General features: G+C 34.8%; 4 protein-coding genes across 13 annotated transcripts in view; 1 reads left to right on the top strand and 3 right to left on the bottom strand.

Annotated features, from left to right (window-relative positions):
* Positions 1-4,178: 4,178 nt before the first annotated feature.
* LOC100740204 (omega-amidase NIT2) lies at positions 4,179-8,347 on the bottom strand. 3 transcript variants are annotated; one of them, XM_033322979.1, is made up of 6 exons: positions 8,236-8,347; positions 8,007-8,153; positions 7,260-7,444; positions 6,708-6,876; positions 6,160-6,393; positions 4,179-4,366 (listed from the first exon to the last, which is right to left on the bottom strand). In XM_033322979.1, the coding sequence occupies exons 1-6, from the start codon at positions 8,318-8,320 to the stop codon at positions 4,326-4,328; spliced, it is 861 nt and encodes a 286-aa protein (XP_033178870.1). In that variant the 5' UTR covers positions 8,321-8,347; the 3' UTR covers positions 4,179-4,325. The 3 variants fall into 3 exon arrangements, with proteins under 3 accessions (XP_033178870.1, XP_012245471.1, XP_033178871.1); XM_012390048.3 differs by lacking the exon at positions 4,179-4,366 and adding an exon at positions 5,734-6,008; XM_033322980.1 differs by lacking the exon at positions 4,179-4,366 and having other exon boundaries at positions 5,759-6,274; positions 6,314-6,393.
* On the bottom strand, positions 8,342-10,685 carry LOC105681252 (G-patch domain and KOW motifs-containing protein). 4 transcript variants are annotated; one of them, XM_012390017.3, is made up of 6 exons: positions 10,320-10,685; positions 9,859-10,210; positions 9,676-9,779; positions 9,254-9,561; positions 8,667-9,032; positions 8,342-8,593 (listed from the first exon to the last, which is right to left on the bottom strand). In XM_012390017.3, exons 1-6 carry the CDS (start codon positions 10,457-10,459, stop codon positions 8,430-8,432), a joined length of 1,434 nt encoding a protein of 477 aa, XP_012245440.1. In that variant the 5' UTR covers positions 10,460-10,685; the 3' UTR covers positions 8,342-8,429. The 4 variants fall into 4 exon arrangements, with proteins under 4 accessions (XP_012245440.1, XP_033178850.1, XP_033178852.1 ...); XM_033322959.1 differs by having other exon boundaries at positions 8,510-9,032; positions 10,320-10,683; XM_033322961.1 differs by lacking the exon at positions 8,342-8,593 and having other exon boundaries at positions 8,682-9,032; positions 9,303-9,561; positions 10,320-10,682.
* Positions 10,686-10,829: 144 nt separating this feature from the next.
* Positions 10,830-16,950, top strand: LOC100740081. Of its 5 annotated transcripts, none has more exons than XM_012390009.2 (3): positions 10,861-11,023; positions 14,449-14,490; positions 14,870-16,950. In XM_012390009.2, exon 3 carries the CDS (start codon positions 14,880-14,882, stop codon positions 16,368-16,370), a length of 1,491 nt encoding a protein of 496 aa, XP_012245432.1. In that variant the 5' UTR covers positions 10,861-11,023; positions 14,449-14,490; positions 14,870-14,879; the 3' UTR covers positions 16,371-16,950. The 5 variants fall into 5 exon arrangements, with proteins under 5 accessions (XP_024226091.1, XP_012245432.1, XP_024226087.1 ...); XM_024370319.1 differs by lacking the exons at positions 10,861-11,023; positions 14,449-14,490 and adding exons at positions 11,807-12,166; positions 12,221-12,268; XM_033322944.1 differs by lacking the exons at positions 10,861-11,023; positions 14,449-14,490 and adding exons at positions 11,807-12,166; positions 12,221-12,373.
* A 6-nt stretch (positions 16,951-16,956) lies between these two features.
* Positions 16,957-22,595, bottom strand: part of LOC100750181 — a 187,313-nt gene continuing 181,674 nt past the window's right edge. Inside the window, exons 6-15 of the mRNA XM_033322988.1 lie at positions 19,860-20,085; positions 19,334-19,384; positions 18,890-18,994; positions 18,606-18,801; positions 18,179-18,516; positions 17,899-18,067; positions 17,722-17,796; positions 17,505-17,654; positions 17,159-17,323; positions 16,957-17,090 (exon numbers count right to left, since the gene is read on the bottom strand). Of these exons, the coding sequence (XP_033178879.1) occupies positions 16,983-17,090; positions 17,159-17,323; positions 17,505-17,654; positions 17,722-17,796; positions 17,899-18,067; positions 18,179-18,516; positions 18,606-18,801; positions 18,890-18,994; positions 19,334-19,384; positions 19,860-20,085 (1,583 nt within the window). The 3' untranslated portion in view covers positions 16,957-16,982. The remainder of the gene's footprint in view (positions 17,091-17,158; positions 17,324-17,504; positions 17,655-17,721; positions 17,797-17,898; positions 18,068-18,178; positions 18,517-18,605; positions 18,802-18,889; positions 18,995-19,333; positions 19,385-19,859; positions 20,086-22,595) is intronic.

Here is a 22,595-nt window from a genome sequence, read left to right as displayed (position 1 = left end):
TATAGAGGATTTAATTAATGTAACAATAATATTGGCTGTATATGTACACGCGTTAAAGAACATTTCCGGTGTAAAATGTTAAGATATTGATATAAAAATACCATATAGAGGACTTAACTAACATATATAGTTACAAATATATCATTATATGTTACAATAACATTCTCTATGTACATTTGGCAAATAATTAGTATTTGACGTATTATTTATCTATTCAAGATAGCAGAGTAAAAATAGCATATAGAGGACTTAATTAATGTGTATATCAACGTATGTATCACTATATATAATACAATAATATTCTCGATATACGTACGCGCGTGATAGAAGGTCGCTCGAGGAAAAATATTCATGATAATGATATAAAAATAACATATAGAGGATTTAGTTAATGTGTATATCAACATATGTATCACTATATATAATACAATAATATCCTCGATATACGTAGGCGCGTGATAGAAGGTCGTTCGGGGAGAAATATTCATGATAATGATATAAAAATACCATATAGAGGACTTAATTAACGTATATATCTACGTATATATCATTATATGTTACAATAACGTTCTCTATGTACATTTGGCGAATAATAATTGGCATTTGAAAGCGATGTGTTATTTATCCATTTAAGATAGCAAAGTAAACATACCATATAGAGGATTTACTACTGTTAACACTCGGTATTCTCGTATTCAAAGTATTTAACCAAATAATTTGGGAATCCAGAGGACGAGCTTGTATTTAATATGATTATATTTAATATAACAACTTTACTCAATATACGCGTAGGATTTTAAATGTCATGAGGGTTGCAGCGGATTTAATTTTAATATACCACACTTATGTGTATACAAACGTGTAACACACGTTAAACGTTTTGCTCATTGGTGACCTTATCTTAATCTGTTTTTTCTGCTATGCGAGTGACACAGTAAGTTTGATAGTAATCGGAGCACGCGATTTCTTTAAAACACAATCTTGTTTTCCGCCCGACGAACACGATACGAGACGAGAGAATGATTTATGAACACGATTTTCTTTTTTGAATCTGTGATTCTTTTCGACAACTATTAAGCTTCATTTATGGCAATAGTCACTATCATAATCATGGTCAATCGTGGATGACGCAGTTACGCATTAATTTACTTCAACAATCCTAAATAATGGTTAATATCATACTGTGAATGTACACGTTAAAATTACGCTAATGACAGTTGCCTCGTACAATTTGTTCATTTACTTTGCAACAAAAAGAACGCATCTGCAAGCGTGTTAATCGGATAACGACGAACTTCGTTTCGCAAACACCAACACGTGAAATATTTCGAAGTTACGTCGTCGCCAGAGTAATTGATTCCCTTAAATTGCTTAATTTCCATTTCTTTCGTCATGTATATTCGAGTATTGCATTTGAATTGCAGAGCAGTCGAAAGTAGAGGCGCACCTCGCCGATATATCGACAGAAACATGAATTCTTTTTCATAGAACGAATATTTTTTCCATTGAATTATTGAACCGAGTCAAATTTTCAAACTCAACCACTTAATTTAATCGTTTTACATAAAACATTTCAATCTTTTTTCTTCTAAATACTTTACCTATATTTCATCTGGCTGAATATTTTATATTTTTAATGCTTGTTAATAATTACTAATATGTAATTATCATTCTGAAGCTAGAAATTTGAAATAAAATTGCTCTGTGCGAAAGGAAATAATTCTACGTTTTATATATAGCTGTTAAAATGATATAACAAGTTTCAATAAAATAGCTTCACTAAAATTTGTGATTTTTTCCCTTTCTATTCTTTTTTTTTTTTTTTTTTTTTTTTTTTTTTTGGTTTTATGTGTTCAAGGGCGAACGTTCCCTCTCATTTCTTGTATTTTTATGAGGAATTTAGCCTTTTTACACCACGAGAGCCTCAACGTTTTCATTTTCACGCCTACGCTACGCTCGTTAAACACGTTCTAATGAGACCATATACTGACACCGCGAGTTTTATTATTTTCGTACAATAATTTATCATTTTAGATTTCAAATATTACATTCATACATCTTTCGTTGTAAATTTCTTCCTTTATGTAAACAATTTACCATTGTTGCTGCAATAAATCAATTAATTAAATTAATTGATCAGTTTAAACTTAAAATATCATTTCATAAGTTTTCGTCACTCGAATCTAAAAACAACAGAAAACGGTATACCCGCATCATACATAGAAAGGAGATTAAAACGCTAGAGTGATCATATTTAATGATCATAAAACAATAATAGGAAATTGTGTTTCTTCCGAAGGGCATGAAATTGTCAGGAGATTATACCATAAATGAAATTGGAAGCTGTCTGGTCAAAGAGATTAAACTCGGTTAAACTCAATTGTGCTATATTGCACAAAGACTTGAGAACTGCTACCAAATATCTACTAGCTTAAAGTTGTGTTGATTATACCTTCCAAATTGTAATTATATTTCAAATACAATCTCCTAAGTAATAAGTAAATTAAATTATTACTTTACAGAGTCTATGATACATTAATATAACAAAAATACATTTCTTAAATTATTCATTAATTTGCAATGTAATTAGATTTATTATCTTTATTTTACTTATTACTTATTATTCTTAAAAGATAAACTGCTTGTTTACGAATTTAACACTACGTATGCTATTAATAAATCATTTTATATTTAATTTTGCAACCTTCAATCATTGTTAAAATTGATTGATAATACTGTTGGTTAATAGAAATTTGAAAATGCTCTCGTTTCGTAAGGGCAGTCATCAACAGAGCGTCACACAAGTTGACCTGCATCAATATAGGTTCGCAAAACATACAACTTCACGCACCAAATATCGGTTACAGTCAGTCGACACTAACAATCACCAATTTCTTTGCAAGTTCGTCCTCTGGATGTTTTAACTATATATATAGTTAACAAACTATAACATTTAAAAATTTGTGGTTATAAAATTTACTTGTATGTCATAATTATGTGAGTGAATTAATCTCATAATTAATTAAATGAATTTATTCTATCTGAGTAAATTATATTTATCTATAATAAGTCTTAACTTATTAATAATCAGCTAACACTGCGTAATGCTAAGGAAAGTAACTGAAAATTCTCGACGTGAGAATTAATTATAATTTCAACAAGAAAATAAAAAAGAAAAGAAAAGAAAAGAAAAGAAAAAAAAAAAAAATTCTATGTAAGTGATTGTTCCTTTGGGACTCGGCCAGTATCTTGCCCTTTTTTGGGATATTCCGAATTATCTGTCCTCTCCGAGCTGTAAATCTGATATCTCAGATGTTACGGAAACCCCCTAGCCGATAAGGTGCGATAGACAGATGAGACTTAACGGCTAGTGGAGAGGGCAATCATCAACAGAGGGTCACACCGTGCGGATGCAATACTGGGCTCTCAATAAAATTTTACAACCGTGGTGTTCAGAACATCAAACTCTGTTTGCATACACCCGGTGCACATAAAGTGTCAAATTACACTAACACTGGATTTATTGAACCTCTCACTTTGAGCATCGCATTACCTGTGGCTCTTTAGTTGATGATTTGCAACAGAATCCCTGCATCATTGCAGGTTCGCGAAACATATAACTTCAAGCACCAAATATTGATTACATTCAATCGACACTAATAATCAACAATTTGTCTGCGAGATGCTCTTCTAGAAATTTTAACTATATATATTCCGGTTTTAACTATATATATTTAACTATATATATTAACTATATATTTGTCATATATATTCAACAATTTGTCTACGAGATGCTCCTCTGGAAGTTTCAACTATATATATTCCGGTTTTAACTATATACATTTAACTATATATATTAACTATATATTTCCCTAGGAACAGTAAAATTTTAATGATACAACTTTACTAAGAGATCTTAATGTCATAAACGGTATCGAAACTTCGTAATTAATACCGTTAAGGAAGAAAATATTGGTAATCTCCCCGAACGACTTGATATTCACAATTAGAACTCTATATCTTAGCTTCTTATAATATCCTAATAGAATATTATTTATCGATTAGAATTGTCCTGTGGTATTTTTTTGTTTGCTTTATAAATGTGAATTTTATTTAAAAAGATTTGATTATCCATTAGTAGATGATTATCTATTAGAGGTTATTAACAAAACAGAACAATGCCAAAGGAATTGATATTAGTAATTTAAGATTCCCTGCCTGTCGTGCAGGGTACATATAGTAATTAATCTCGACGATCGTAACGTTTAAGTCTAATTCGAGCTTATAGTCCCATGCGAGTTAAACAACGACAATAGTTTGAATTTCTATTTGTTCGTTTGTCGTCTGTTTATATCCGGAGCACCTGTTATAAACCAATACAAAATGTTCTAATATGTTCTAGAATATGTCTGCATGGAATTTTAACAAATTATTAGATCTATAAATAGCACATATAAAACTTATTTATAATTTATAATTAATATAAAATAGGAGAGCACGAAACTTTCTATTTTATAGATATATTAAATCTTTGTAAAAAATACCATATCATTAGTATCATTTTAATCGTTTTAAAGGATTTAGTCGCATGTGACCATAAAGCTGTGACCCTTGGAAGAATCTATGTTCACGCGTGACAAATTGAAATTGTGCGGAAGTCCCGGTACGAACATTACAAGCGTCGATACCAGGGGCTCAGGCACATGTTCTGGGTTCATTATATATTTATAAAGGGCTGACGATTCAGTGGATGATCCGGGTAAATTTAAATTGTAAATGAACGCATTAGTGGTTTCAAGTAAAAGCCTGGATAAGAGCGGAAATGGTATGAGAGTCTATCGTGGAAAGGGGAGCAGCCCGCTTTTATTTGTAAAGTTTGAATCTCCTCGATATTGAAGATGTTAAAGCTGCAAGTATGTATTTCATTTTAATCCATTCGAGACCGAGATTTAATTGTAAGACGATACCTAGGTGTCGGTACGATCTGAATGTTTAGTTAGAATGATTCTGTATTTTACTCTACTCGTGCTCCTTCCTTTTCATACTTTGATTTTAAATCGATACAATCTTAAATAGTATGCCTCATATTTTTTAAATATATAATTATATACTATGTTATACTATAATGTATTACGTACATGTTAGTTATATATATATAATAATTCTATATTGAAAAAGATATGCAAGTAACATGATATATACATTACTACATAAGTTATATATAAAATATGTATATTATACCCTTGCCTACTGACTAATATGAATTTCTTTCGGTCTCGAATGCGTTAAAAAGAATGCAAAGAAGTCGAAATTACTTATTGTAATTAGTAAAACGACCTAAGAGGCAGACAGATACAAGAAAGAAGGAATATTATATTAGCGACATTATCATGTTCTTGCTCTCTTTAAGTCTTTCATCGAGATAGGTAATCTACGGGTATTAATCGACCAATTTCACTAACTGACAACTTCGAATTGATGTTTATATATAAGAAGTGTTATGTGTTATCTGTCTAAATGTTTAAAACGTGTTATAAATTAAATGTTGTTAAACGATACGTAATTGCCTTTTGATCGTAAATTTTACTATCAAGGGGTCTTTTATGTATGTGTAATCATTGTGGATTATAACAATTTATGTGATCGATATTAAATATGTCCAAATGTGTGTGTATTTTTTGTCTATATTATTATTCTCCTATATTATTATCCTATATTATTATAGCATTCCTATATTATTATAATATCCAATTACATGTTGATACATAAGATATACAGATTATTATTTATAACGTTTTGGTTTTCTTAATTGAGTGATTCATTTAGTACAAATGATAAGAAATTAGTAATAATCCACAAAAAAAGGATATTGTAATAGAAATAATATAAAAAAACATTTTCTGTTTTAGTGTAGAGTTACTCCTTTTTACAAACAGTGTCGTACAAATCTGTACGTCTCTGAGAAAATGTAGGTATCTGAGCCCTTACTTCCTCGACAACTTTTAGATCTAAATAAAAAAAGAAACATACGAAGTAATAAGTAATGCTTACTAATAAATTCAACAAATACAGAGGAAGATGGCTAAATCGATAAATTAACGAGACTAAAAATTAATTACATGATGGATCTCTCGCTTTTAATTTTAAGCTGTAAATTACCGATATCGGCGACTACCATATTCTCTTGAGTTTCCAAATCGTAAAGAATCTTGCCCCAGGGATTGGTCAACTGTGTATGTCCCCATGTGACGTAACTTGCCGAAGGAACACGAGCCGGAGATATGCAGGCAACGTACAATTGATTATCATTCGCTCTGGAACGCTGGAGTAATGACCAGTGCAGTGGTCCAGTGGTCATATTGAATGCCGCTGGATATATCAGCATTTGGCAACCTAACCCAGAGAAGCAGGAAATATGAAGCCACCGAATACCAATTAACTTCGTATTTGCACAGTTCACGTTCCATCATTTCTGAATATGAGAGGACAGTGCATGCGAGGACAGTGCATGCGAGGACAGTGCATGCGAGGACTATTATCGTGCTTTTAATTCTTTTATTTGTTTCATTTTCAGCAAATATACTGGTTTTTTAAATTAAGCTTCTTTTTATACAGAGTTACAGATTATATTAATTTTATATAGAATATATTTAAGAAAGATATTTAATTTTTTGCTAGTTAAGTATTGATCGATTAAGTTACTGTACCTTTGTTCCGATAAATGCGTGCCATTTCCTCGAATCTAATATCATAGCAAATGCCAATACCTATTTTGCAGCCCTTCACATCGAACGTCGTTAGGGAGTTACCAGGACTGAGCGAATCACTCTCTCGAAAAGTAATCTTATTAGGAATGTCGATGTCGAATAGATGTACCTAATAACATAAAAATGTAGTCGCTAATTTTATTGCTGCAACTTTTGCAATTTAATATCAAAGTTACGAACTCCTAAACTTTAATTATTTTTTATTTAATAACTGACAGCGTTTTTTATCACTTTCTTTTATTAAAAAATCTTATCGTTTAATAATGTTTAAAAAGGAGAAAAAATAAGTATTTTCGTATGTGAAAAATTTATATTACACATTACAGCAAAAGTATGTCACCCGTATCATAACGTACTTTATAAACCGTAAATTATAGGATTGGTTATAGTATACGTATGTACATATGTATATTCCTAAATTATTCCTAGATAGATCACTTTCTTCACTCCAATATTTTCAAATTCAAAGCCATAAAGCAATATATTACTTACCTTCTGGTGCTTCGCTATCAGAGTTCCATCGGGGTCCCAAATAGTACAAGTATTGTACAATTTATCGCCCTCTATTTCAGGAATCGTACCACCAACTACATAAATGTTATTTTCTTTAGCTGCGTTCGATAAAGCGACGCTCGTTTCACCACCAGGAATACTTTCGGCGTATTTTGGAAAGTATTCTGCATTGCAATATTTCAATTAATGAAAAATAACTGTCTTTTGTTCCAACCATAAATTAAATTGAAATTTTTGTCAGTTTTTTATTTTTTAAATTATTAAAATAACTAAGTTTTATATTTCGACTTACATAAATATGCAATTACTTAGTTAATAGTATATATAATAAATTGTTTCTACAGGTTCAAAATGAAAAATGAATATTTAGAAATATTTAATTACGACAATGTTATTTGTTTTAGCATCAATGGCTTGTTACTCAACGACTTTGCTAGTACTTTTTGAAACATAAAGTTAGTTTTCAATTAACAGTTATACTAGAGGCGGAATTATAAATGCAAAATAATTGATAATACTAATTTATAAGTACCTAATTATTAGTATCTTAAAAAATATATTTATACAAAAATCACGATAATCATGAAAATGGGGAAATCCTATATTCTCGACTCAATTCACAATCCTTATGGAAGTATAAACGGTAAGATAATTTGTCTACTTTTACTTTTTTCTATATAGTTGTTACACACATAGCAAATTATTGAAAAAAAAACAAATTATTACGTATTCCATATGGTGAATTAAAGCATTCAGGAAGAGCTATAATATCAGCATTCTGCTCTTTCGCGCTAGAAATGTACGAAACTGCCCGCTCTATATTTTTGCGTTTTACTTCATTTACTTCAAGTTGTACCAACGCCAAGCGAAGTGCTAAAATGTTGGAAAAGTTAAATACATTATATATTTCCCATACTTTTTATCTATAAATACTTTTTACATAATGAATACTTACTCGACATCGTTCGCACTACTTGTTTAGCGATGTTTGCAAGTATCATAATGTTGAGGTTATGTATGGTACTACTCAATATCAACATTACGTAAGCAATACGCAGGGATTTTTAATAATTCTTGGTAAAGTTTAGGACATTAATTTTGATGTAATTGTAAACATTATTACATATTATAATCAAATGTAATTTCCAGTTAAGGGTAAGAAAAGAAATATACTTTTGTAAAAATACATTTTATTATAAAATGTGTATAAATAAAATTGTACAATTTATCTTGAAAGTAAAATGACCGAATACGTTCCTGGAAAATATTACTGCCTACTAAATGATCGAGATCTTGATCTTTCTCGTCTTTTGTGTTTCTTTCTGTCTGCATAATCTCTAGATTTCTTATCTCTAACTTTTTCTCTTTCTTTGTCTTTCTTTTTATGTTTTTTACTTGATCTTTCAGATGAGCAATCGTGTTTTTTATGTTTCTTTGACTTCTTCAATCTTTTTGATTTATAAGAATCATTACTATTAGAATTACTTCTTTCTCTCCGTCTCTTCTTTTCAGAATCACTATCGCTGTCGTCATTAGATTCGGAGCGCCTTTTTCGTTTTTCTGATTTTTTATCCCCCATTTTATCATACTTGTCCTTATTATGCATCGTACTTCTGATTTTCTTTCGTTTATTACTACTCTTGTCACCATCTTCACTGTCTTCGGGTTTAGGGGACATTGATCTTTTTCTATCCGTCTTTTGCTTGAGTCCCTTGGATTCCTTGTCCTTATATTCCTCATACTTTTTTGTATCTGAAATTAACCCCATAAAATACTAAAAGCTAAAACCTCTACATTTATCATATTTCATATAAAAATATAAGGGACCTTTAAAAAATTGCTTACAACAACACACTTACAGGTACTCTTAAATTAGTTTTTCTACGTGTCTGATTATGTCTTTATATGTCTATGTCAATTCAAATTTATTTTCTTAAAAGTCCCTTAATGAAAAACTAACTCTTCATACTAACTTAGAACTTTTGAGTTCTTTGAATATTCTGATTTAGTCACTGGCTGTACCATAAATTCATTTACAGATATTATATTTCCACCAAGAGCTAGTTTTATTATGAGCCTTCCTGCATCATCATCGAATCCTTCTATTTGACCATAATTATTACTTTGTTTTCCAGCTATAATTTTCACAAATGTTCCTTTCTCGATTTTAAGTTCTTCCTCTTCTTTTTTGGAATCTGTATTTTTCTTCTGCAATGCTACTTTGTCTGCGCCAAGACCCATACCTTTTGGTCGTAATTCTGGTATGACAGCTGCTACTAATCTGTAATAGTTAGTATAAAAAATTGTGAAATAAAAAATGATGTTCTCTGTTTACTTTCCAATAAGTGATGTATTAAACACATATAATTAATTTAATCTAGAGTAAAATTCATACTTTTCATTTCTACCAATTCCCTTTCCTGGTTGCCATCCCATTCCCCGTAACATTGCTACACCAAAAGCATCAATAGGAATCTTTTCATAATCTTCTAACGTAGACTGAAAAATACAAAACAATATTTATAATATGCAAATGTAATACATCTGTGCTTTGCAGATCTATATGTTGATAACGTACCTGTTCTTTGCCTCTTAATGATTCATCTTCTACTAAAGGTAAAGTTAAATCATTTGTTTTAGTTTCATGTTCATTCTTTGACTTAAGTTCCTCAATGATTTCTTTAGCCGCTTGCTCTTCTAAAGTAACAACTTTATTTTCACTATCTTCAACTGGCTCTTTCTTTATTGATATTATTGGCGATGTTTTTCCATTAGATAGCTTTGACTCGTTAACACTAGTGTCTTCTACCTTTTCCTTATCTGCCTTTGGAAGGAAAATATCTGCATCTATTTTATTAACAATTCTATCGTGCCAGGTTTTTGAACCTAGCAATGGAATAATTAGAGGTTCATCTTTTTTTTCTTCCTCACTGAAATAAAAGATTGTTTTCAAATATATGTATTCCGTTATTGGTGATTTTTATAGGTTAGGTTGAGGTTATATGTTTCTCGATTATAAATTTTACTTTTCGAACTCACCCTATTACTTTAATACCTTTTTCATCAAGACATTCAATGTAATCAACTTTCTTTTCTTTTTGTGGAATAACATTTTTTAACACAGGTTTCCTAATAGATTTCGCAAAACCGAAAGAAATCTTCTTTCCCTCTTCTGCCATTTGTTTGTTATTTTAACACTGACTTATAGATCAATACACATGTATATATTAGACATAAAGATTGATATCACTTGAAACTATGTACATGAATCTAATATCCTACTATACTTTATTAATCTACTCACAATTACTTTCACATTACTAAAATTTTATTCCGACGATATATCAAGCGACTGAATAAGCGATATTAAAGTAAACATATATCAGAGAGGAAATAACAAGAACTGACGCCTATGGTTCTCTATGTTATCGAGATAGTGCTGCACCATGCGGCCAAGTGCCGACAGCGGCTAGGATATCTTAGAGAGAAACTGAGAGTATTACCTCTTATGGTTCTCTTTGTTATCGGAGTAGCGCTGCACCATGCATCCAAATGCCGAAGGTGACACATGCTAGTATATACCTGCCTATACGTTTGAATCGGAAAATCGATATTATGTGTTCATGTGTGAAAGTTCATATTTCCCCAGGAGCTGTATTTTGATAGGTTTAAGCTTCTAATAGAGCATTTTAAACGTATAGAGTATACTATGAAGTAGAGTGCGGATCATTTTGTATTCATAGAGAATTTAAATGTATAGAAATGTACAGAATGCTCATGATATGCAAAAATATACAAAATACTCAAAGTAAACCAATCATCAAAAAGTTTAGAAGGTGAAACAAATTTCTTTAATAATACCTAGATTAATTTTTATTTGTTAACAATTTACATTCTACTACGCTTTTAATTCTACCCTAGTTTATGCACCATAGCGCATGACAGCGCTATTATGTCCTTTACAATTTATTCAAGATCATTCTATTTTCAGATCAGACTCTCTATTCCGCTTTTTTTTGCATCCTGCAAATTATCGTATAGAGATGTAAAACGAAGGCTATTGCTCGTTAAAATTTGGCGTACTTTTGTTTTCATGAAAATATACATATGTTGAATTAAATAAACTAAACTATTGATAATCACATTGAAAGTATATATATATCGCTTAGATTTCACAGGTTATTTCGATATTGAAGTACTTCTTATGTACTAACGAAGAAGATAAAACATACTAATACGAGTATAGTTCAACTGAGCGATTATGATAATGTTAATGCGTATCTCCGAACATGCAGAGGATAAATGAGCAGATAAGTTGCTCCCATCACTTTCTCCTTTGTTTCATGCAACTGTAACTCATAGAATGTAATGTATAAATGTATATAACTATCCTTAACCGCATTGACGAAATGATGATAGACATAATCACTTGTTTGTCAGTTGAAGATCTTTTCTTTCCTCTTACTACATATTTATGTACTCTTAACTTGTCTTTTTAGCAATACTATCGCTCGTTTGTTCTACAGTTTTCAGAATTCTACCTTTTAGCGTTCTACAGACGATAGGAGCGTGAATGTGCACGTAGCCTGCCTGTTCCTATAAGCTACGTTAAACGATCATCTTCGATTGTGTTGGCTCGTAGATTGTAGAGGAAGTCATTTACCTATCTTTCGGAACAAGAACTACAGTTAAAAACAGCGACCAATTGAGAACGGTAGTTAAGTCTGCGAGTAGAGGGGTGAGCGTGTTTTAGCGGCGACAACAGCACACGGTATGCAGATACGAAGCCGGGGTAAACCGGGAAGCCGTAGTTCACGGACCGTAGTAAGCGTGGTAACTCTGAACAGTCAACGACATTCGAAAGCTCGCCACGCTCTGGAATCCAGGTAAATTTACTTGTTTTTTGTCTTAAATTTTCATTGAAATTTCTCTGCTTATAGATTATTATACGGTTAGAAATTGCATATTTTTGGAGATATCGGGGACTGGTACTTTTAAGCAATTTTGATTTTCATCGTTCATAAATTGAACCGAGGAAATTTCATCAATTTACTTACCGGCTATTAAAAACTTTTAATGAAATGGGACAAATGGTAATTAGTTGCGGAAACAAGGACAGTTGTGCCAGAGTTACAGTGTGTCCTTTTAATTTCAATTAATTGTACAGCCTTAACGTGCAGATTTTGTTTTTATGCAAATGATGAGATATACGATACACTGGACTGGTTTCTCGATAGTTAACGTCTAAATGGTTAAAATAGGGAATGCTATAACAAAATTAATTCAAACATTTGATCAAAAATCCATAATTTATCTTTCTTAGAAATAGTCTTATACTCTTACATATCTTTTATAAATTTTTCTTATATATATAAATCTAACATTTATCAAATATGTGACAATTTCTACCGCAATCAAACGTCTTATTTACCCTACGTAACGAAGCTAAGTTTAATTAACTTTCCTCAGTATCCTACATCACCAGTCACGCTCTCGATCCCGCTAGCTAAGCAATAAATCATCAAAAGTCGAGTTACAATTACGTTCTTATCCTACTTCAGAGCTCCTCACCTATCCGTTATCCAATTTCCTCTTCGGAATCCCATCGTGAAACCGACAATTATCTACTGTTCACCGGTATGCGTACAGTTGACGGAATCGAGTTAATGAGACAGCGGAGTTGAATGTTAAAAAGTTTGCATATTTTTGTAATTTGAATGGCGTAAGGGAAAATAAGACGTTTGATTCGCCCGAGATCGTTTCATCCTGTACGGCACCAACATTTCATAAAATATTATATAACGTAATTTGGAAAACAGGGTTGAGAATCATAGTGGTGTAAGTTAGGCCATTGCCAGTTTTCATAAAATAATTCTCTGCGTTTATTACCGTAAAAAATAGATTACATCTGTTCAAACCGTGAAAACAGAAATGGCAGAGAATAAAGTTACGACCTAATCAGTTCTGAAACCAAAGGGACGATATGTTTGAGAGTAAAAATGAATTCAAACATATGGAATTACGACTTAAACCACTATGACATTGAATTTGTCGTATGAAACCTACGCGTTGGAGAACGTGTCGAGGATGTCCCGAAACGTAGTTACAAATTAAGACAGGTCCGCGAGGCTAACTGTAAAAGAGCGAGCGTAACTGTGCGGAGTAGATGTTAACGGAGAAGATCTTCCTGCCGAAGATTTGTTCCGCTATGTCTAGACGTTCTATCCTTTGTTTCCTCGTTGCATTTTTTTACCTTCGTTTTATCGCCACGAACAGTGTTGCTCGTCGTGCTCTTAACCGTGCAACAGTCGGACAAAAACCCGTCCTGCCTCGTATATAGCGTTCTGTTCGACACGGTCCACGAACTTACGGACAGATTTTTCGCGATTAAAAGAACAAGATAAGACAATTTCACGGTGATCTCATTGTTGTATCTGTATACGGAAGTCTCATGGTTGTCGAAGTTTGTGCAGCAATTCTTCTTTCTCTTTCTCTTTTAATTATCGTTTTTTGCAGATGAATGATCGTGGTGTAGAACATGATTGATGTTGATGGTGCAGTAATGGGCGGTGATGCCTGAAACGTATATAATACACTGGAGTTGTATCAAGCATATACATCAGCATGTTTTTTCGACTTTGAGTCGGTTTTACGTGTTCTCATGTTATTGTAACGATTAAGTTACCATAAATATAGCAGTTTTCCCAATGGATCCACGCGTCGAGAGAAGCTGAATCACGTAAAACATACATTTCCGTATAATGTTATACAAATAACAGCCTAAGAAGAGTAGAGATTTTTTTATTACGATCATATATGTATATTGAAAATTAGCGATCGTTGCAACGTTATTAAACATTATCGCAATGAAAAATTTTGACGGTAGATACGAATCGTCTGACGGCACTGGTACGTTGAACTCTGTGGTTGCGCGCGTACGTGTGTCGAGTCGAATTCTAGTTCGATTTCGCGGGAGGATGCTATGGTAAATGTAGTCGAGTGAACAATCGCGCTACCGGATCTACGCGTAGTCCGGAACTCGGCGCATAATGCCGCGGAAACGGCTGGGAAATTATATTTGTTATGGGGAATCGACGACGCGGTCGGGGACACGATTTCATCTGAACGCGCAGATTTACCGGACGGAACGGTCATTAAACGTCTGTCATGGTGCCTTCATGGTTTCACTAGGGTTTTGGTGAAAGCTTAGGTTGACATTCACGGTTCATTTAGACTGATAATTCGCGATTTCATCTACTCCCTTTTATTCTCTTTTAAGCCTCCTTTTTCTATGCTTGGCTAGTTCCAGCGAATGTATTTAAAGCTATTACAAGTCATTCAGAAGTTACGTTTCATAAATTAAAATACATAGAAGAATGGGGATTACATTCTCTTTTTTATCATTTATCTTCTATTATTAGAACACATATTATTTTTCAAAATTTTCCCTGCGATCTACAATTATTTATCTTATCTTCCTATTGATCATTGACTTTGTCACTTGTATGTCTCATTTTCCTCTTGTTCGGCATTTCGATATCAGGAAACGAATTTGTATCTTCTACATGAAATCATCTCTTTAATTTCAGATAGACGAATATGCGGCTGCTTCTGTTCCAAATATCTCCGCTACTGTGCCTGTTGACGGAAATCGGCGCGGCGGGGATCGGCAAAGCATGGCAGGTCCTGCCATACGCGACCGATTCCTGGAATCACCCATCGTGGCCGCGGCTCGACTCTTCCGCGTTTGAAATTCGCAGCGTGAGCGGAGTCGGTCATCTCAATCCTTTCGAAACCGCTCAAAGCAATCTAAAAACCGACCAATCGAAATTCATCGAATCCAATACTGTTGCAATATCCAAACCGCACTCTGTGTTCAACCACAAATACCTCGATCGATTCGAACCCACGTTCGAAGAGCCCCACGACCGATATGAAAATCGTGGCGAAACGAATAACGCAGAGCACCGGGACAATATATTTAAAACGGGCCTAGCGATGACTGTCCTTCGTCCAGAAGAAGACGAAAATTCGACAAAGGCTACTGCGGATGAAGCAACGGGGACCGTATCGAGGGTTCGTCGCGATACAGAGAACGAGACGAAGCTGGAACAAATATCGAGCACTAAGAATGTCCGAGAAGTACGTCTTAGCTCCGCAGAAAATTGGTCCACTCAACCATTGTCTATAGAGTTTCCTCATAGAAGTAGCCTGGACCAGACGATGCACCAAACGGCAGACGGCGAAGAATTAGCAAACGCAAGAGGTTACCATGCTCCAAGAGCCGATTTCGTGACCAGCCAGCACAGAAGGAGTTACGAACAACGAGAAGCACGAGATATGCCAGTTACGAGAGGATACGACGACTACGACGTCCCGTGGTACAGAAGCGCTATCAGGGATCGAGACTACGATCCTTTATCCTACCGCCGTGGGTACAGTTACTATTACCCGGACCGTTACAGGATGGAAAGAGACTACTACATGCGTGTTCCTAACGATTATTCTTATTATTATGATCGGTACAGGGACGAGGACTTGGATCTATATGGCCGTAGCAGACCCACGCCCAAACCCAAAAGGATCATCTATTATGCCACATTGCCGGAAATAGTGAGAAAACCTGTGGATCTGAGAAATTATCCTAGACCCTATGACGGAACTAGAACGCCAGTTTCTAGGGATGGAAGCTACAAACGTATTCCAGGAAACGTTGACCCTAGTAGATATCGGTATAGAAACCTTTACGATGGTTATGACAACTACTCGAAGAGGTCGAGCTTCGTGGAGAGGCCTTATCCTTATCCCGAAGACGAGGGTCGTCGTAAAGCGACGCTGGAAACTTTTCGAAACAACGATCCGTATGATCAGAATAACGAGAGGAAATTAGCTAATCAGATTTCGATGAGAAACGAGGGCAAATTGCCTTGGCCAGTGCAGATCGCGACAGAAGTGAGCGTGAAGGACGACGAGAGAATCCCTGGAAGGAAGATCTTTGGGGATACTAACGGATACGAGAGATTCCAGAGCGCACAGTTGCAGAAGGCACCGGACGCGACCGGATCGAGCGAGCTACAGAGCGACAATTGATCGCCGAATGAATTCTCTTTTTCACAGTTTAGTAGCGGATTTTTGGAAAGGATTTTGGACACCGTTCGCTTTGATGCATCACTGTCTTTCTCTACTGAATCTTGATAAGCAATTAAATAGGTCTGAATATTCTAAGCAAGCATCGATACTGGATGCTGTTTTAGTCGAAGTTAGACATGGGATAGATCTTTCAAAGTAATTGTATGATCATGCGTATTGTGATTTACGGATTCTCCGTTACTTTTCATACTTATTTATCGTTATTCATACGATCATCGTTCGTGGTGTTTGCTTTAGTACGTACAATTAGCATTTTCAATACAGAATTCTTTTAGGAAGATTTATGTATTGATTCATTGTCGCGTGTAAGTTTTAAAAGATTAATTTCATGATGACCTAGATCTAAAAGGCCAAAGTAGGTAACACGAGGGTTGGTGGTGGTTTCCAGTCGATTTTTATACTACGATATAGACGAAATTTTTAGAAAGGGCGAACTGTATTTATTTGAAAATTATATCGAAAGTAATATTGCATTGTACATTCTGTTTATCAATATACAGCGAAAGGATTTTGAAAAGAACACGTGGAATCCCAAATTTCTCTGATCCTTTGTTACGTCTTTGTTTTCTTCGTTACCTTATTCAATAGAAACTTCGATAGATCTTTGGAGAATTGATTTGTCGCAATTATTCGATTTAATTCGACCATCCACAGATTAATCTGTAACGATTCATCTTTGTTTAACGTCATTTAACGGTTTGAACTATTAATTTTTAGCAATAGATTACCGAATTTTTAGTCTTTCCGTTAATAAAGCCAGACAATTCATCCGGTGTCATATTCAAAATATTACAGATAGTTTCTTGAGTTTCTCTTTCGCTTGCCTCATTTTCGTTCGAAAACTTTTGCGTTTCACGATCTCCTTGGAGTTCGTAGAGTTTTCTCAAAAATTCCTAATTTCAAGCAACATCTTATCAAGAGTTTTATAATTTAAAAAACAATAATATTTCATTTTATGATTAATCAATTATATTATTGATATAACTAATTTATGGGAAAACCTGTTTGCAACGTACGAAATTTCGGAAATTAAAAAATTAATATCGAAATTATGTGTAACTGCATTATATGTACCTTGATGGCGTTTAAGTATTCGATATTCTGAGTTTTAGTAACCAGCAACTTCATTTTCGTGGACTTAATAGTCTCCTCGTATTTAGCTTTCACAACTTCAATCTCCTGTTGCACTGTCTCGCCACATTTTCTAGCACATTGCGTTTCCATCTGACCAATCAGATACAATTTTTATTTACGTAAAAATTACCAAACTACGTAGTACGAATCTTTTCACCTTTCCCTTTATGTCCGCCTTCGATTTTTCATTGTCTGACAGTAATTTATCCTTTTTATCATTTAAAACGGAAATCTAATAGGATAAATTAATTAGCCTTATTAAAGTATTCTAAGCTATATTACACATATGCACAAGCTTATCAAAGTATTTTCTTCAGCATTTCTTTCAGCCTACCTTTGCTTTTAATTGTGAGTTACTGTTTCGAACATTGCTCACTTCGTTCTCCAAGCTGCTCATTTTAGATACTAATTGATTTTTCTCTTTAGTCAACTCTGTCAGCTGACCCTTGTAACTGTTCAGTAAAAATCCCTTGTTGGCGTTCGCCGACTCCAATCGTACTAATCTAAATTATTTTATTAGTTTATTAAAAACGAAGATAACGCGATTACTAATCAAATTTGTAGCCAATTCGGAATACCAACAACTTCTTTTTCATTAAGCAAATTTCAAATACTTGTTTTTAAGATGAGCAATGGTCGCCGAATCCTCTTCCACTTTTTTCTTCAGATTTGCCAGCTCTCTGTTCTTACACGCGTCTCGAGAATTCCCCCTATGGTGTTCCTTCCCCGTGGTGTGCTGCAACCAGTCCCGCGTGTCATCTATCTTCCTCTTTAAGGAAAGATTTTCGCTTATTAGATTGTTCAAATTCGTTTCGGTTGCCTCCATTTCTTGCTTCAGCTGGTCGAAGCATTCGCTGATCGACTCGTGCTCCTCGCATTTACTTTTTAGCTTCCTCCGAGTCACGGCTAATTCTCGTTTCAATTTGTTCATTTTTGCCACTGTCGTGTGCAGCTGATAAAAGCGAAGCGCGTGACACGAATTCCAATTCGATATCGCTGTCTTCGTTTCTAAAATACTCTGTTACTTGTAAATCGATATACCTTCTTACGTAATCTACTCGCAATCCTCTCGTGACACTTTAACTTTCCACGAGATTTAATTTGGTAATTACTATTCCTTCTCTGATCTACTGTACGAGGACCAAAATTTTCCAAAACAGAGGTACAAATACGCACGATGTTTTCTTGCAACATCTCGTTTTCCTTACGTGCTTCTGCTTTCGCGTTTTCTAACAATCTGTGTTGAACAAGAGCTCGATGTAAGCAACACGCTTTTTAATTACGTTATCGTTTGTACAAGCAGAACGTTCCGTATGTAACTTTACTTTTTGTACTTTTCTTTCGCGATTGGTTTCGCCTTCAAAGCCACTTCCAGATCTTCTTTCGTTCGAGTGAGCTTCGCTTCCAGCTGCGATATGATCGTCTCGTATCTAATGGACAAATTTGAGATTAATCAAATTTAACGAGAAGATACTCGAAGATTAAGAGGCTGAATATTTAAATATTAGAGATCTACCGCTCTTTGATTCTAGCTCCCAGAAATTCACTTTTGTCGTGCAAATACCTTTGTTACGCCCTGCATGGGTAGATACGAGTTTGGAGAAAAATTTCATTAATCCACGGCTACGATTAATTTTGGCATATTTTCGCGCGATCGAATTTCCTTTGAATTTCTGGCCGGCTGGCCGGATTTTTTCGACAAAAAATTAAAAAAAAAAGAGAAAGAATGAAGGAAACAGACGGCTTTTATATATTCTCTATAAACTCACTCGGCCTCCTTGTTCGGCGATATTTTCCCCTTTGTCCGCTGCTCGATGCGCAATTCGATTCGACGTGGATATTTCGTTCCGACAAAAAAGGAAAATTTGCATTAGGTACGCCGGCTGATATTGTGGAAAAGCCGTTGTTTGTTTTCCGTCGAAATTCGAATTGAATAGTCGAGTGGATTTTATGAAAACTCTTATACATTGCAGATGTATTTTTTCTTTTTTCTTTTTCTTTTTTGTTCAACTTGCTAGCCGTGCAAGACGAACACCGTACTACGTGTGTGTATTTAAAAATGCCCAGCCTTTCACATACTTGACAAACGAGTATAAATTGAAAACAGGAATCTTATTTGACTGGATGTATAAACGAAGAGTCTCCGAGAAGCGATTTATATAACAAAAACTGATATAAATTTTGAATGTTTAAATTCTTCAAATTCAATAACACACGATTGGAAGTTCCGACGGATCGTTCGAATTTTTGTTTGAGAATTTTGCAATATTTTAATATACATACTCTTTGCATACCTCAGTCCCTCTGGCGAGGGCTTCCTGGATCAGGCATTGGGGAGCAGGATCCTCGTCGATACACCGAAATGCCGACAGTTTTTTTTCTTTGAAATGAACGCACGACGGGGCGAAATGATTCGCCTCAGTCGATAGTTTATTATCATAGAGATTTTTCTCGTCCAACTGGATAGCTTCGATGGGAGTTTGTGTACAAATTGTTTTTGTTTCTGTGTCGAATCTTTTATCTAGAAGACGTATAAAAGGTAATACACAATGTACAAATAGTATTTGTAAGATATTATCGGAGGAGCGTTCGGGTTCTGTGCGCTACTGCCACCTGGTGATGTTTCCCGATATCATCTACAGCAATGAAATCTGCTATATCGATAAATTCGCGCAACTCGAAAAACAAGCATATTGTTCGAAAATGTTATTGCATTTTCACATACGATATTCAAATCGGAAAAAACGGGACAAAGTATTCATAAAAATATTGCCGTAAAAAGCGATATCAAAGATATCTTACTATTGGAATTCTACGATATTAAAGCATTATCGTTTGTATTTAAAATATCAGAGTATGGTAACAAATAATTCCGATTATACAGATTTCTTATTAAAAGAATACTTTCACCGATAAAATTAAATTACCGAATGTAATCTCATAACTATACAAACACCTCATCGAGAACTCGTTCGTATTCGGCCAACGAAAATTCCATTTCTCCATTCGTCGAAGGTAATAGGAAATTAGAACCGAAGCGTGTCGGCAAAGGGAAGCTTACGAGATAACTTACAATCTTTAGAGTCGAATTACTTAAACAAAGGCGTTTCCAGTCGAGATTACTGTTATTGGAGGCGACTCGCCATTCTCGATCGTAGCGAAACCGCCAGTCGACAATGTATAAAGATACAGTTCGAACGGACGTGAAATTTCTACAAAAGTGGGGGTTTCGTATGGGTAATACGACCGGACACGACTATCGGCGAGACAAAACGAACATCCCCTCCATTCCAATCTGCCTGGTCGGACCGTATTATCGGATATTATCGGGCCATATGGAATTTGGGGCCGAAAATAGTCCCGTGCAGGAAATTGCTAACGACTTAAACGTTGGGGCGGTGCGCAAAGACCGTAAGTCCCATGGGCCCAGTTGTGATGGATGGTCCTTGGCCAGTCTGTAATTTGAAGGCGTTATATGTGCACCCTGACGCCGTATACTTTTGCAACAATCTTCCATATGTCCCCGACTGTCCCCTTTAACTGGTCCGTGGTTTCACAATCGATCACTGCTCGTCATTCGTCGACGCGAACGAGCTCCGACGGAATTTCTCTTAATTCGATCAGTGAAAAATATCGTCGGATCCTAAATTCTCTAGAAATACAAGAATTAAACGTAATTTCGTACTTTGATTTGCACAAGATTTTAAAGATATGGACATATATAAATATATATGTATATACGTATATTTTTTGTTTATTTTTATTTTGCGAAAAATTAGGAATTTACGTAAATTTCGTTTGCGATAAGATTCCAGCCTGCGATCAGATCCCTCGATATCGAAATCATCGTTCTTTTTTTGTAATTTTACATACGTAAGGCTAAAAGTCGAAAGGAAGAGTAAAGTAAGAAAAAGAGATTGAGAAGTTGTTATTACATTCGCAAGATTAAAGCACGGAAAATTGTAACAGCATGGTCAACGTTCAATAAACTAGTACTAATTAGACGGAAAGGGCTTACACGCGTAGCTTGCACGCGCTAATGAAATTTGTTTGTCAATTAAATGGCGATGCCGGTGAATTTTCCCTATACTTTGCCCCTTGGTCGGCACGCTAATTAATTTCCACGCTCGAGTTCACTTTATTTATGCGCGACAGGCTTCAAAATTGCAGCACGGCCGCTGCTTGTATATTTACGCGGGCAGGTAGACTGCGCAGACCGCAGCGTGCAAAAATAGCTCGCGCGAATTGGGACCGGCGTTTCGCTGACCGAAACACCCGCGTACACTCTGTAAATTGATCCCAGACTGAATTGATAGCTGGAATATTCGGGGCTTTCTTTATTTGAAAACAAGGGAAAAAAATAAAAAAAAAAAAGATGAAAAAAATGCGAACAAAATACCTTTCCCGTTGTGTAGCGATCTGGTTTACGCTGTTCGCGCTGTTTCGACGTTGCATGAATATGCATGTAAGGTTAACTCGTTATATTCTTTTTTATTTTACCAGCTTCGCGTAGGCAGGCTGCGTAGTGCCCTAAGGTTAAGCCAATAATCATTTAATTGTTTAGAATAGCACGTGAATAGAATGGCGCGTGAAAAATTCCAACATACAGACGTATAGGTTATGTTCGATGATTATCGAATTCGAAGAGTACAATCCTTAATTACAATTTACATCAATTTGGTATCGTCGGTGTAACCGGACGAGGAACAATCCAAATTTTGCCGTATTGATTGGCGATAATTGCGTACAATGCAAAGAAAAAGAAAAGAAATTGATAACCTACCTATTTACTACGAATAGTACGCAACTTGACGATGTAACCTCAACGCTTCATAAAATTCTAAACACTCTTACGCTCCAATTCGAAAAATCCTGACAGCCTGCCGGCCCAACAAAACTACCGTAACGTAAAATACTCTTCCATCGACCGAGCCATTTCTAATAAACTATGTATTTCGTTACGAAATCTCGTTTCGTTACGGTGTAGACGTAGAGAAGCTCTCCTCCCCCCCTCCCCTCCCCTCTCCCTCC

The sequence above is a fragment of the Bombus impatiens genome, unplaced genomic scaffold, assembly GCF_000188095.3.
Source record: "Bombus impatiens unplaced genomic scaffold, BIMP_2.2 scf_0037, whole genome shotgun sequence".
NCBI classification, from domain to species: domain Eukaryota; kingdom Metazoa; phylum Arthropoda; class Insecta; order Hymenoptera; family Apidae; genus Bombus; species Bombus impatiens.
The sequence above is the reverse complement of the archived record's forward strand: the minus strand, read 5'-3'. Positions and strand labels throughout refer to the sequence as shown.